Source organism: Setaria italica, chromosome IX (assembly GCF_000263155.2).
Source record: "Setaria italica strain Yugu1 chromosome IX, Setaria_italica_v2.0, whole genome shotgun sequence".
Classification (NCBI taxonomy): domain Eukaryota; kingdom Viridiplantae; phylum Streptophyta; class Magnoliopsida; order Poales; family Poaceae; genus Setaria; species Setaria italica.
Genome location: NC_028458.1, coordinates 430,281 through 444,140, shown reverse-complemented (window position 1 = coordinate 444,140; position 13,860 = coordinate 430,281). Strand labels below are relative to the sequence as shown.

The following is a 13,860-nucleotide window of genomic DNA, read 5'->3' as shown; positions in this document are numbered from 1 at the left end:
TCCACAAGCCACCTTTTAGTTTTTAGCCTTCACAACACCCAAACTGAATCAACCATGGTACATCACAGCATAACGTGAACCAGAAGCCAACACTCTCAGACAGTGCAAAAGGTAGCATCAAGTCAAATGCAAAGGAGGTTCAAGGTACAACACCACAAAACACAAACTCAGAACGACGACATCATCGGCCCTTACTTTGGGGCGCCATGATGCATGCATCGTAACCCATTACACAGTATACAGGGCCCCATCTTTCGGGGTCCCATTCTGCCCAGGTATACTCAACTCTGCTACCACACGTAGATAGATAGACAGCAAAACATACACATCTCCAACCCAGGATTGATTCGGTTCAGGACGACACAACGCAACGCAGTACACAGACAGCCTCACAGCTTGCTTTTTTGAGGGGCCTTCCAAGTACCAGGTCTTCTCCTTCCTTCCTTGCAGGTAGGGAAAATGAAACCAGCAGCAGCTTGCGCTTAAACAAACAACATTGCCCAACCACCATCCACAAAACATACAAGGATGATTAATATTTACTAGAAGCTCAAGGCAACCACCTCCCCAACAGCTCAGATGCCTTCCTTCTCGCACAGGTCTAGCAGTGACAAGGTCTGCAAAAATTATATTTGATGAGAATGATTGACATGACCACACTTTTTTAAGAAAAAAACAAACTTCTCATCTTCTTATGCTCTAAGAACTTTTATCGCAACAGACAACATGCATAACAAATTTAAAATAGACCAATAAAAAAACTAAAACAAGTTCCCATGCCTACAAGCTCCTGTATAATGCCATCATCTGACCAGCAGAAGGGGATTAACATGTTTTATCTTAATTCTGAGGATGATTAGCAAATGTCCACCATTTAATGTTCAACCTCAGACAAGTAATGCCTATGGGATGCACGGAATTGCAGAGGAGACATCAAGAAAATAACAATTAAGATTTAAACAAGGGAATATTGTAATTGGTGCAGGCTAATGTGTATCTCAGCACTGCACATAAGCACTGCAACTAAACTATGAGACCTCAGAATGTGATATAAAAAGTAACTGTCCTTTGTCACATACTTCCACACACAAACAAAAAATAAACTTTCTTGGCAGCATGTAAACGGAAGCTGAACATCAACCGATTTGATCACCATGGCAGCATGAATGCAGAATTCTGATAAAGTCTATGAACACAAGGGCTATTGTGCTAATAAAGTTTCATTGTGCAAGGGAGCTTTCACTGTATAATTCATGTGCACAGCAGCTGGGATATGGTATATACCTCCGCGATGGAGAGCTCAAGGCGAAATTTTGGGCCATCGTAGTGGTGCAAAACTGGCCTGAAGGAATCCTCTTCCAATGGCTTGCAAAGCTTCCTAATGCGGATCCTCACCTAACACGATGAAGATGTCAGATCATGAAATCAGAAGGAAATGAGAAACAAACATATGCAAAATGTTGCCAGTACCTGTGCTGGGAATCTGGATTCACCTTTACACTTCTTATCCTCCCATGCAGTGGGATCAATATTAGACCCACCAAAACTGGCAGCCTAAGCAAATTCATTTCAAAACCAAAAGACAATTAGCCGCTAGATTTATTCTGAAGCATAAGATGGGATTAAAACTTCAATAACAATAAAAATGTATGGAATCGAAGTAGGCATTCATTTATTGAAACTGACAACAATGATGATTCAGTGAGCTAACAGAAATGGGTCAATAACAAAGACTATGGAGCTAGATGTATACAGAAGCACAGTTAGATCCAACTATAAAGCAATGCTAAATAATGGTAACAATACGTCAACAGTGTGCAAAACCATACAAGACTAGGCATGAAAAAATAACCCGAATCAGAGATGGTGAAATAGCACATACAAAACCAGTAGGAAGTAGGAACTAACACCGGATGAAATACTAGCTAAAGCTGCCTTACAAGAGTGCAATTCTTGGATGTGCTGTCATGTACCTAAAATGTGTATAGGCCAATGTTTTAAATAGCGGGCTAAGAGGTTTAGCGGAGGACTCTAAAACAGCTAATAGTGGAGCTAAATGGGGCTATAGTGGGATATAGCGGTTAAATTGTACATGAGAGTAAATAGTGGTACCATGCCTTAAATAACTATAGCGGGCTATAGCAGCAGCTATAGTGGGAGATTTAAAACATTGGTGTAGGCTTGGTTGCATATACTATAGTATCTGGAAAACCATGATCATACTTTCTAGTTTAATGTTTATTTTTAAATGCTACCAAATCATTAGTTAGAAGAAATTACATACAAGGGCACAAGGAAAAGGAGAAAGATGAAGGCAAGCTAAAAATATTCCATCTAGAATGGTAATAGTGCATGAAAGCACAAGACCATTTCTTGGATAGTTAGATGCGCAATTTACTTTTTTTTTTGAAAGTAAGATGCACAATTTATTAGCTAGCAATATCTTATGTATTACAAACAAACAACTGTTTAACAAGGTCAGAGAGGCTATCCAAGGAGCAGCAAATCAGCTAATCACAAACCTCAAATACTCCATGAAGCTGGTGAGTTGTGTAGTTATAGAGGAAAAGAGGCAGTCCAGGAGTAATTGCTCGGACTGAATCCCGATATCTTGCTGGCAACCCTGCAGAAGAGCAACAGATCTTGAGATGCTATTATCAAAAGAAAGTTTAAAAATGGTATGAAAGTTATTTTTCAGAACAATATTTCATGTTATTTATCAGGAGAAGTGGTAACGCATACCAAAAAGCTGCCTCTTGAGATCCTCCTGCATGGTATCATTGTTGCAGACAAAGATGTACCCACCAAGGACTTCATTCCTTGGTAGCATCTCACTCGTTGGCAGTGTCTTGAAGCGCTTGTCAACAGCAGAATTGTTGTTAGCGTTTCCATTGCTGTTGCTTCCATTGTTGTTGGCACCATTGTTTTTTCCAATGGCCTCTTTCACATTAGGACTATTGGAGTACTTGTTGACCCCAACATTCATCTTGAATGCATTGACATTGGCATTGTTCCCCTTGGGGTACATTGGGTTCATGTTATAACCCATGTTGCGGAAAGGGTTCTTGAGGGCAGCCTCGTTCATCTTCAGATCATTCATCTTCAGATCCAGGTTCATGAGGCCAAGATTGATGTGATCCATCCTGGGTTCATCATGGTGATACTGCATCTTATCCCACTGCTTGACCTCAGGGACGGTGTTCATCCGCGCATAGTCAAGGTCGTTCATCCTCTCGCCCTTGGACTTGGTGATCTCAGCGAGCTTGGAGGTCATGAGAGACCACTGGCGGTCCTCCACTACCTTTGGCTGGCCACGGAGCTCATCTCCAAGATGCCACAGGTTGTCCATAGTTCAATCTGTGTACCTATTTGAAAAAAAAAAACGGACCAAGAAACGTCAGGTCATTGAACAGATGCCGCTAGCTTCAAGGTTGTATACTACTTCTCTCGAAACCAAATGAATGAGCCATAGAACATAATGCTGTTGCGACATCTAGAAAACACAGATCTCCTGTCCGAGGGGGAAAGGGAACTCGAACAGCTACGTTGAACAGACATCGAGGGGAAGGTATCAATTTTTTTATGGCGTCATCTAAATTTAGTGCCGACATGTAGTCATGTAGTCCAAAAAAAATCTACTCGTGCGCTAAAATAACGCAGTTTTAGCCAACAATAGCCGCGCGCATGGGGGCTCAATTGAAGGAACACCAAAAATCATCTCTCTTTTTTCAGGAAAATAAGTTCCGCCGGCATCTGCTGATTGTCATTCTCGAGCGCAGCAGGAGCACAAGACGAACCACTTAATCGAACGAAACCCTAAATGGATGATTTTTGAATCCACAGCAAACTGAAATGGGGAGGGAGCGATTTGGATCTGAATGAGAACTCTCAAGACCAAGCGATTCCTGGAACAAACAATGGAATCCTTCGAGTGAAGAAAACAAGTTGGGATCGATGAATTACTCACCAGCCAACAAGGGGGAAGGCGGCGGACCGGATGGACGGATCTCCACTCCCACCACGCTAGAAGCGTCGGCCTGCGGCGGATCGAAGAGGAGGATGGAGGTCGGCTGCTGCGCCGCCTTGCAGCTGGACTGGCTGGCTTCTACTCCAACTAGGTTTGGGAATTGGGAACGAACAGGGTGGACGGCCGGTGGGATGAGCGAGAGGAGGAGGCCTGGTGGCTGGCTCCCAACTCCACATCCACCTGTCAGCGAGAGGGAGAGATGGAGTGAGCTGTCATCCCCCATTTATAGCCTACGCCAACGAGATTGGGCTCCCAAACGCGGGTGATTTACCGGCCCTGCCACTGGTTGGTGAGCTGAGGAATCTAACGATATCGTTTCTCTGCTGTAATGATTGCCTAATTGGCTGGTGTTTAGCTTAGCTTGGGTGGTTACTTTCTGGCTAAACATTTTCGGATGGATTTGTGTTTATTGAATACATTTTTTGCGAGTTTAACAGGGGTGGCCAAAGTGAAATGCATAATTGGTCTTTTCTAGTAGTCATGGGTCGTTGTAGTCAAAAGAAGAAGCCCTCTTCATGGATTCCATGCCTTTGGTTGTAGTTTGTTCAAGGGGAAAAAACAGAAAAGGGAACAATAAACAGATCACCAGACTGGAACTAGATGGTGGGTTAGGAATGAAGAACACAAAAAGGCAACAGCTTGTTTCGGTCATGTATATCCATCCATCTGCCCTCCAACAACCTTGTCCTTACTTCTTCGATCACGACGCACATTCCATTCTTCCTTAATTATTAGGTAACTTTTTGATGAATTTGCTTGTGTTCGTCCGTGCATTCTGTGCTGTAGTAGCTGTAGCCTGTAGCTGTGTACACTTTGTGTCCCGTGACGATGTCAACTGCTTCAGCATGCAAGAGGATAAAAAAAAAGCTAGCAAATTATAGCTGTTTATCGAAAAGCGTGGTGATGTGATGCCCAGTGGTCGGTCATAGCAGATCGATCGAGCCTAGGCGACGTCGTACGGGGATCCAAGAACATGTCTCGGTTGCATATATCTTGCATCGGTTCTGTGGTTGGCATGTGCTTCTTCCTCGCGTCGCATGCGTCGTGCTTGGGAAGCAGCGACGATCGAACAACGCCACGGGCGGCAAACGGCCGCGCACGTACATTATACTACACAGATTATTCCATCTGTCAGAAAATGCTGACAAATGCGCCTGCATTTGGCTTATTCCTGTTCGAAATTTGAATTTCGAATCGCATGCATATCTTATAATTTAGACTGCCACGCCACCGTTGGAAGATTCTTGCCTCTAGCTAAATCATTCTCACGTACTTGATGGATCAGCTACTGCAAGTTGCAACGCATGCATGCATCTGATAACCTTTTTTCTTCACTTTAATGAATTAGTTAATCCCTTCAAAGTACATTAGATTGATTAGATGGTAGTAATATAGTATAGTAGAAGCAAGTTGCATGAGCTGAAAGACCGATATATACTGATAATCAAAGTGTATGTCACATGGAGTCACCATGTGCACCCAGCTTGGATGTACGTACTATACGTACTAGCTGCGTGCCCTTTATTTGTTGAAAAAGCTGGGACAAAAAGAGAGAGAGATGAGCCTGCTCAAGTCCCCATTGACCGCCCATGATCGATCTCTGGTTCCAATTCAAACTAAACGATTCATGGCCGGTGCCATCAACACGTGAAGAGTGTAAAATTTTAGTTGAGAGATGGAGCTGGAGGAAGTGCTTGAGATTCAATGGGCAGGCAGGCACTGCTAGCTGCAAGGGCACGAGGAAACAAGGAGAATCCGATGCAGCAGCTAGTAGCCTAGTACTCTCCTCTCCTAGGATCCCATTCAGCTTCGTCGTACGTACCACTGGTACAAGTTATGGGAGTCCATCGAATTTTTTGTTTTAAGAAAACTTTGCTGCTGGGAAATGATTCGTTTCCTGATCGATCAGATCTTGTCATTTGAGGCCTTGTTTAGTTAGGGAATTTGGGAGGTGCCAAATTACTGTTACAGCACTGTAGCACACTGTAGCGTTTCGTTTGTATTTGTGAATTATTGTCCAAATATTGACTAATTAGGCTCAAAAGATTCGTCTCGCAAAGTACAACAAAACTGTGCAATTAGTTTTTAATTTCATCTACATTTAGTACTCCATGCATGTACCGCAAGTTTGATGTGATGGGGAATCTTCTTTTTGCATAGTGTCAAAGTTGGGAGTTGGGAGTAACTAAACATGGCCTGAATTAGAACTCAAGGGTGAGGTGACACTCTCAAAGATGCTATCCCTGCAACAAGTCATTTCACTGAAAACCTTGAGTAGCAGTTGATCAGTGCGCAGGAGCTAGCGAATAATAGAAAACACCGCTAACTGATTGCTCAAGAGCCTTACACAATTTCTGCAATGTCTGGTCTGCCTTGGTGTCGCTGACCACAGCGAACAACAGCTACAAGCATCTCGAACAACAGCTAAAAGCAGCTCTGATGGGGAAGATGTCAATGTGCTGTCAATGAATGAACGATAGCTGCATTTCTTCAATCAATTCATCTAAGCAAGCAACCCCCACGCTGTACCAAGCATTTTCGAAAGGGCCTGCCTGCCTTAACAAAACCACGAGAGAGCCCAGTCTGCAACTACATCGATTGAGAAACCTGCGGGCCGTGCCCAATGTACATGTTTTATGCAATGGCATTCTTTTCTGATTTACTCTTCATCATTTACATGGGCTGGGTATCAGCACTGCTATCGTTTCAGATTTGCCTTATTAACTGTCGCCGTTCAGGGGAACCAACAACTTAACCATGGTACATACACATCCAGTGAGTGCTGCCCCTTGTCAGACCGATGGAGCCGACTGAGAAACACGGGCTCTATTGTTGCTTGCTACAGCAGGACCCTGCAGTTGGAAGGAGGGATGAGCATGCTGCACACGCTCCAGATACAGTGGTGTCTGCATCTCGATAAGCCGGGATATCTGCAAAAACAAGATGCGCCATCAGTTCAAATAAACCAACCAAGGGGATACCTACACCTTGCTTCCTGGACAACCAACTGAACCAAGGCTCAACAAAATAGGGACGCCGTTATAGCATTGCGTCTTAGATCATTGTGACTTGTGAGCTAGATATATTTCCCTGGATGAGCAACAAAACTTGAGCCATTGTTCAATTAAAAAAAGGCAACAACTTGAGCCGTTGAGCTTTCTCAGCAAGAAGTAGCTCTAAGTCTTTTTTTTTTTAAAAAAAAACCTCTCTAGCCTTAACACTACTTTTCAATAGTACTCATGAATTATATCAAGCAACTACTACTTTTCAGCATTACTCATGAATTACCTCAACCAACTCACAACTATTCATACATAACAAGGTAAAGAAAAAGTGCATCACTTACCGCCCTGCGGAACGCAAACATCTCTTCTTGACCAGACAATATTGCCACAAGCCCACTAGTAGAAGGCCTCATGCCAACATTGCCTTCTGCTAAAACGTCCCTTCTTAGCTTTGTTCCTTCGGCCTCAGTTTCAAACTGAAAACTGCATAACATGACCTCCCATGTGAAAATTCATTCAGTGCCAGTGCAATTCTAGCAAAATGTTCTATATTTTTTAATGTTGCAGACGAGCAGAAACATTTTCGCCACAACCCGCGGCTCAACAAAGTAACCAACATATATGGCAAAGTTTATTGAAACATATTTCCAGTTCATGATCTTTTGACATTTACAAAAAAGGGCTTAACATGTTAAGGAAAAGGTTACTGAATTACCTCTCTAAATCAAAAAGAGGTCCTTCCTCAGTTCCTTGGAAAAGATCATCAATGGATGAGGCAGCTAGACATACAAGACGGCAGTGATGATTGTACAGCTCATCGATAAGGGTGATAAACCTTCTTGCCTAAATGAGTCGTGGTATTAGCAAAGATAGGAAAAGATAAATGTATGCTGTTTTAGAAAGATAGATAATACTACCTCCGTTTCAAATTGTAAGTCGTTTTGGCTTTTGTAGGTTCATAATTTTTGCTATGCATCTAGATATACACTATGTCTATTTACATAACAAAAGTTATGAACCTAAAAAAGCTAAAACGACTTACAATTTGAAACGGAGGGAGTACTAACTAATGCTGTTTTAGAAATATTGACTGCACATCAAGTTAAATAGCTATGGTAAACTGAACAAAAGGAACTTTTCTGTTTTCCATGTTGTAATATCCCTTAAAAGTTAACCAGCCCAAATCAATCTGTCCTGACTATCATTCAATCCTACTGTATTAATTTATTGATTTTCCAATGTACCACATCTAGAGAGTGCTTCCTTGTTCGTCAGCACTTTGGAGTCCCATGTCTCACTTTGTTTGTGTTTCTTCCAAGAGCACATTTCAGTTTGTTGTACTTCTATAGGCTTCAGGCTACCAGTAGCATTTGCATTTTCATGCCCAAGAACAAAACAAGGACTTTGAAGCTCTGTATGCTAAATTCACATTCCCTTGCACCTATTACCTCCGACCAAACAGACTGAAAAAAGCAGTAAAAACAGCATGAGAAAAAATATACCTTGTCACGGATCTTCATACTCATAGCTGGAATTTCTGATATGAAAATAGTATGGTAGTTCCTGGCTATTGCTATATAATCTGCAGCTCCAACCTGAAAAATAAGTACAGGGTTGACCAAAGATTTAGAAATGAGCTACTATGTTCTCAAGATAACAAAAATAGCTACTATAATTACATGATCTGAGCACCTTGTATTGGGTCTTATAAATTTATTTACCGTCTTGCATGTAATAATAAGTTAATAGCATCATAATTCAGTTCAAAGTTCAAGATAAAGGAGTTTTACAGAAGAAAGGTACTATGTCATTTTTTCTAGATGAAGTAAAATAACATCTTTGTATTTTATCCATCCAACAGAAATTCTAGACAGATGTGAAATGAGAGTGAATTATTACTGGGCGTCCACATAGATACTCGAAGTCAAATCTTGCCACACCATTACAGCTTTGAGGAATCTCAATAGACCTGTCCACATGCGATTGAAGTTAATCTAGCTTGTTTTCACCGGTACAGATGCTTTATTCAATGGACATACCTCCCAAACATTACAGGAATGGTGACAGAAATAATGTTTCCTCCTGTTTGGTTAGTTATGTCATGCCACATAGCCTCATACATGCGGCAAGTGTCAGAAGTGACAGGCCAAAAATAGTGAACCTGCCAACAATTTAGAAAAGTATTTATTATATCATGATAAACATTGAGAATAATAAATACAACATGAGTAAACCTGCAGCTGCAGGGGCTCAGAAGAGAGATATATCTAACCAGTTTATGTTCAAATATATAAATACAATACAGACCACTCAATATAAAGCTCATGATGCAGCTATAACTTACTATATAGTATATACCTAGAGTTGTCATCCACTAAAAAGAAGTTGAATTTAATCCCTTAAACACCCTGCATAGCTCAAAACTTATGTCATCGCCACAAAGGCTAGATAACAATGAAAGGAATATATTCTTGAGGACCAGGATAAACACCAGGTTTATCTCTTAAAAGCAACAAAATTATCCATGCGAAGTTTCATCAATCTCCTACAGTGCCATAACATTTGTCAAAAGACTGTGTTGTCCCCTCACCCACCTGGGTTCAAATCATACATCGAAGTGCCTGCCTACTCAATTGAATGCTAGTGCTCCTAGCCAAATTTCGAAAAAGTACCTAAAAAACAAGTGGAACAGACCTGAGTTGAGCCTTCTGTTGGAATTAGGCGACGATAATCCTTTTCAGTTCCCACAAGAATCTTATTGCAGTTCTCATCCAGTTTTGATAATAACTCAAGGAAGATGTCCCTTTGCATCCCATCCTACAAAACCAACAGAAAAAAGATTGAAAAGATCAAAATGCAGTACTATAGAATTTAACTTCAAAAGTTTGTGAGAAATTGTAATACAGCTAATTCATAAATTAGAGAAAGAAGGAAATCAAATAATAACCATTTGAACAAGGACCTGCCTGATTCAGATCTTCAGGTGCTTTATTACTGGTTGCTACAAGTACAGTTCCTGTGCTTAGCAATCTGCTTAGAATGCCAGACAGGGCCACAACTGCAAATACATCGATAGTCTGCACAAATGAACCTGTTCAGTATTTTTTTTTTAAAAAAAGCCCTAAGTTGCAGAGCATTAATTAGCAACGATAACTAAGTACTTTTCACTGTTCCACGATCTTGAATTATTATGATAAAGTAGAAAGAGGTATATGCATGATTATAAATAAAAGAAGAGCTTAGCTAACTTCAATTCTTCATATATTGTTGCACAAGATCAAGATTAATTGTATAATTTGCCAGTAATGCATTAGTTTCATCATTGAAATGTTGAAGTGACAATTATGCTAGGCCATATTGGAGTAAGTAAACAATGTTTTCTTTTTTCCTCAAATATGCAGGAGAGCTGCTTATAACTTCACAATAGAAGAAAAAGGATACAGCCTCAAGTGCATCCCCTGAAACAATTAGAACACTTGTGCCACAAACAAATGGAAAAAACAACCAAACAACATATTAACCTATACTGTCCTAATTTTTTTTACCAATGCCAATCTTATATCTATTATTTCCCCAATTTTGTAAGTAATCCAATAGGCAAGATGCTAAATTCTATGGAAGAAATGATCCTCTTAGCCAGGAAGAAAAGGAGAAAATACTTCAATCCTTGACATTTCACCGTTTAGGTACCTGTATCTCATCAAAGCATAGAATGCTTGCTCCAGTTTTATTTGCTTGTCTATCAACCAGAAACTTGTCAGCAACAGCCAAAAGGATATGCTTTTGCTGTGTCCCTTGTTTGTACTTCTCTTCTCCGATCAGCCACTCCTTAATTTTTGCATCAAAAGGAAGGCTTGATATCCAGCTGAAAGCACTTGTCTGAACAGACTTGTCATCATCACGTCTCTTCCATACATCATGCATATGATCATGTATTTCAAGCATGGCCTGCATCAAAGAGTTCCTCCAAATTTATGCAAAGATTAGGCAACATAACTACAAAGTAAATTTATTTTTCTCGAATGGTCCACAAACATAATTTATAGGATTATCAGATTATGTTATTGCCGACTTGCCAAGCCACACTTGTGTAACTGAGTTCAGATAGATGTGCATGTGCATGGGTATGCTACTAAAAATCCCCAAGAGATAACAGATACAGTTGACATAGTATCGACACATATTATTAGTCATCTTCAATCAGATAAGTTGTTCTTCAGGTACAATATATATATCAGGTTAAGATAAATTTACCTCATGAAAGTGAAACCTCCTCCTGTGCTTGATAACACCTTCAGTGGCCCCATAGAACATGTCCATCAACATTGTCTTCCCTATGCACAGGTAGTTCCTTGAGATTTTTATAAGTTATATACAATAGTCATTCAGAAACATAAAACATTATCACGGTAATCAGAGCAGCAATTGCTTATTTTCAGCATGCTGCATGTGAATAATTCAGGTAGCTTACCACTTCCAACATTTCCATAGAGATACAATCCTTTAGGAGCAACAGGAGCGATTGGTCTCTGGCCCACCAGTTTATCTAGTTTCTTCTCTCGGTTCAGGTACGATACCCACTTACCAACTCCAGGTTCTATGCTTCCTCTTCTTCTCCTGGGTTTTTAATCAACAAATACAGGTTAGAAAAATAAACAGATACAACGTATTTCAGTTCATATATAGAGCAAACTTAACATCTGACATGCTTAGTTAATATTGCCCTGCTTTTCATTATTAGTGCTCTTGCAGGGATTGAGAGATGCCAATAGAACTCCATCAATCAATAATTGTTATTATATAAATTAAAATGACAAATGAGCTGTGATGTAAAAAGATACCGCATGAAAGCATGCCCAAGATTTACATGGCTTCACAATGAAAAGTTTGAGGAAGGAGAAGGACACTAAACTATTACCGCGTAACCAATTTATCAAGAAATCCCCTTTCCTCATCTATCCATACACCATCACGCTGCTTATCTTCAGCTTCTTCAACGAGAAGCCTTCGCCTCTCTTTCTCCCTGCTATTCTCCCATATGTACAGCTTTGCCTGCACTTTATGTAAGTTAGAAGTGACAAGGTTGTTTTACTGAACAACAATACAAAGAGGTACTGACTACTGAGAAGAAACAGCACGCGACTTACATGGTAATCCTCCATTTCCATCTCATACTGCTGGAGTCTTCTGAGTAAGTTGTCTAACTCGGAAGCTACATTTTCCTGGTAACTGTCATGGGTGAGTCTCCCTTGGCTTACTAGATTCCTGTAGAGCGTAAGAGGACCTTCAGATAGAACACAAGAGTATGAGAAGCCAAACTTTGAAGAGGGAAAAGATGTTACGATGGAATTTGAGAAATGAAATTATCACTGTGTCATCATGTTAAATGCCAGAAACGTGCATCTTTGGAAGATGGGTGGGGATCACATGACTAGCTAACTAAACGTGTTGAGGCACGTGGTGGTGGAAAATCCCCAACTCTGGCAAGTGTTAATTCTGATGAGCACAACAAATCATTACAAGGTTGAGTTTCATCATGGACACACAGTGGCAGGTTTGAACCCTATCTAGGGGCACATGAAAGGCATCAGTGACTTGTAACCAATTTGCCCGGCCTTAGATGAAATTTGGAACCACTAATCAGCAATGCCGTGGGGTGCCGGTTCGGTGTCCTATAATTGAACAATCGAGCGGTGGATCAGCAGCGGAGTGTACCCGTATCATGCAGAACGAAACTGTGCTTGCTAAATGAAGCAAGGGGAGGGACAGATGACGAGGTACCTTGCTTGCGGGCGTGCTCCGACTCCGAGGAGGCGCCGTCTCCCGCAGAGTCGTGGAGGCGACGGAGGAGCTCCGGGGAAGGCAAGGTGCGCGGGGCGGTGCCGCGGAGAGTGGCGGCGGCAGCGGACGCGAGGGATCGGCGGGAGACGGAGCCATGTAGATGTAGGCGGCGGAGTATCATCGCCGTCGCCGGAGTGGAGCGGCGGACGGGGAGGGGAGAGGTGGCGGGTAGTAACTGACGGACGGGGCGGGCGGGTGACGCGGCCCCTTCCTCACCGCGGACGCTGCTTGGGCTCTCGCTGGGCCTGGGAAAGTAGGTAATGTGATTATGTAAACGGGCCATGTGGACCGTGTGTGCTGGCCTGCTGGGCCAATCCGCTGCTCCATGGATCTTTTTCGCACTGAATGAACTTGGTATGTATATGTGGAGTAGATGCATGGTATATACGGTAGGCTCAGAATTAAATTAAATTAAATTAATGGATGTGCAGCGCTGGTCTTTTTGACTTGAGGATCGGATGGCGACATGCAATGCAAAACTGGCGGCGCAGCGGTACGGTGTTGATAGGCGTGCTCTGCATGCTGCATCTGCCGGAAAACTGAAAGGATCCATGTCGACGGCCGGAAACTGGAGAAGAAGCGTACGTCGCGTGCTAGCTGGAGCAACAAAGTAAAATTCGATTCAGATTTCAGAGGCAACGCAACCACGGAGACGGGTACGGACGTCTAGCTCTATGGTCCACCCCTGTCGGCCATAGATCGAGGTTGGCCGGTTCAGACTAGACTTGATGTACTATAAGCTTAGCTTCTGAGTATATATAACATATGTTAGGCCGCTGTCCCCTGATCTCCACTCCCTCAGTGCATGCATCTTTTTTTTATTTTATTCGCTCCCATCGAGCATTTTCTTAACGTTAATAATTAATTGCAGGTCGTTTTGACTTTTCTAGGTACATAGATATAGGACGTGTTTAGATCCTTAGGCTAAAATTTACTCCTTGTTACATCGAATGTTCGAATGCCAATTAGAAGGATTAAATATGAGTT

At 41.7% G+C, this 13,860-nt stretch overlaps 2 protein-coding genes across 2 annotated transcripts; both read right to left on the bottom strand.

Annotated features, from left to right (window-relative positions):
- Nucleotides 1-75: 75 nt before the first annotated feature.
- Nucleotides 76-4,232, bottom strand: LOC101775645 (B2 protein). Its single transcript, XM_004980963.3, has 6 exons — nt 3,968-4,232; nt 2,743-3,365; nt 2,523-2,623; nt 1,471-1,554; nt 1,285-1,395; nt 76-617 (listed from the first exon to the last, which is right to left on the bottom strand). Exons 2-6 carry the CDS (start codon nt 3,347-3,349, stop codon nt 576-578), a joined length of 945 nt encoding a protein of 314 aa, XP_004981020.1. The 5' UTR covers nt 3,350-3,365; nt 3,968-4,232; the 3' UTR covers nt 76-575.
- A 2,261-nt stretch (nt 4,233-6,493) lies between these two features.
- On the bottom strand, nt 6,494-13,062 carry LOC101786337 (putative ATPase N2B). Its single transcript, XM_012843009.2, has 14 exons — nt 12,814-13,062; nt 12,180-12,316; nt 11,951-12,084; nt 11,504-11,649; nt 11,287-11,366; nt 10,723-10,980; nt 9,999-10,109; nt 9,727-9,849; nt 9,072-9,193; nt 8,932-9,001; nt 8,535-8,627; nt 7,748-7,875; nt 7,374-7,515; nt 6,494-6,957 (listed from the first exon to the last, which is right to left on the bottom strand). Exons 1-14 carry the CDS (start codon nt 12,992-12,994, stop codon nt 6,820-6,822), a joined length of 1,863 nt encoding a protein of 620 aa, XP_012698463.1. The 5' UTR covers nt 12,995-13,062; the 3' UTR covers nt 6,494-6,819.
- Between the last annotated feature and the right edge of the window lie 798 nt (nt 13,063-13,860).

Bases quoted from the DNA above. Each gene is read 5' to 3' on its own strand.
- LOC101775645 (XM_004980963.3), bottom strand. From the start codon at position 3,349: ATGGACAACCTGTGGCATCTTGGAGATGAGCTCCGTGGCCAGCCAAAG. The intron at 2,624-2,742 runs GTATGCGTTACC...GCTCTTCTGCAG, and splicing joins TCTCAAGAGGCAGCTTTTTG to GGTTGCCAGCAAGATATCGG. The intron at 618-1,284 runs GTATATACCATA...TAATTTTTGCAG, and splicing joins TTGAGCTCTCCATCGCGGAG to ACCTTGTCACTGCTAGACCT.
- LOC101786337 (XM_012843009.2), bottom strand. From the start codon at position 12,994: ATGATACTCCGCCGCCTACATCTACATGGCTCCGTCTCCCGCCGATCC. The intron at 12,317-12,813 runs GTACCTCGTCAT...TTCTATCTGAAG, and splicing joins GGAGCACGCCCGCAAGCAAG to GTCCTCTTACGCTCTACAGG. The intron at 10,981-11,286 runs GTAAATTTATCT...TCTTTGATGCAG, and splicing joins GGAGGTTTCACTTTCATGAG to GCCATGCTTGAAATACATGA.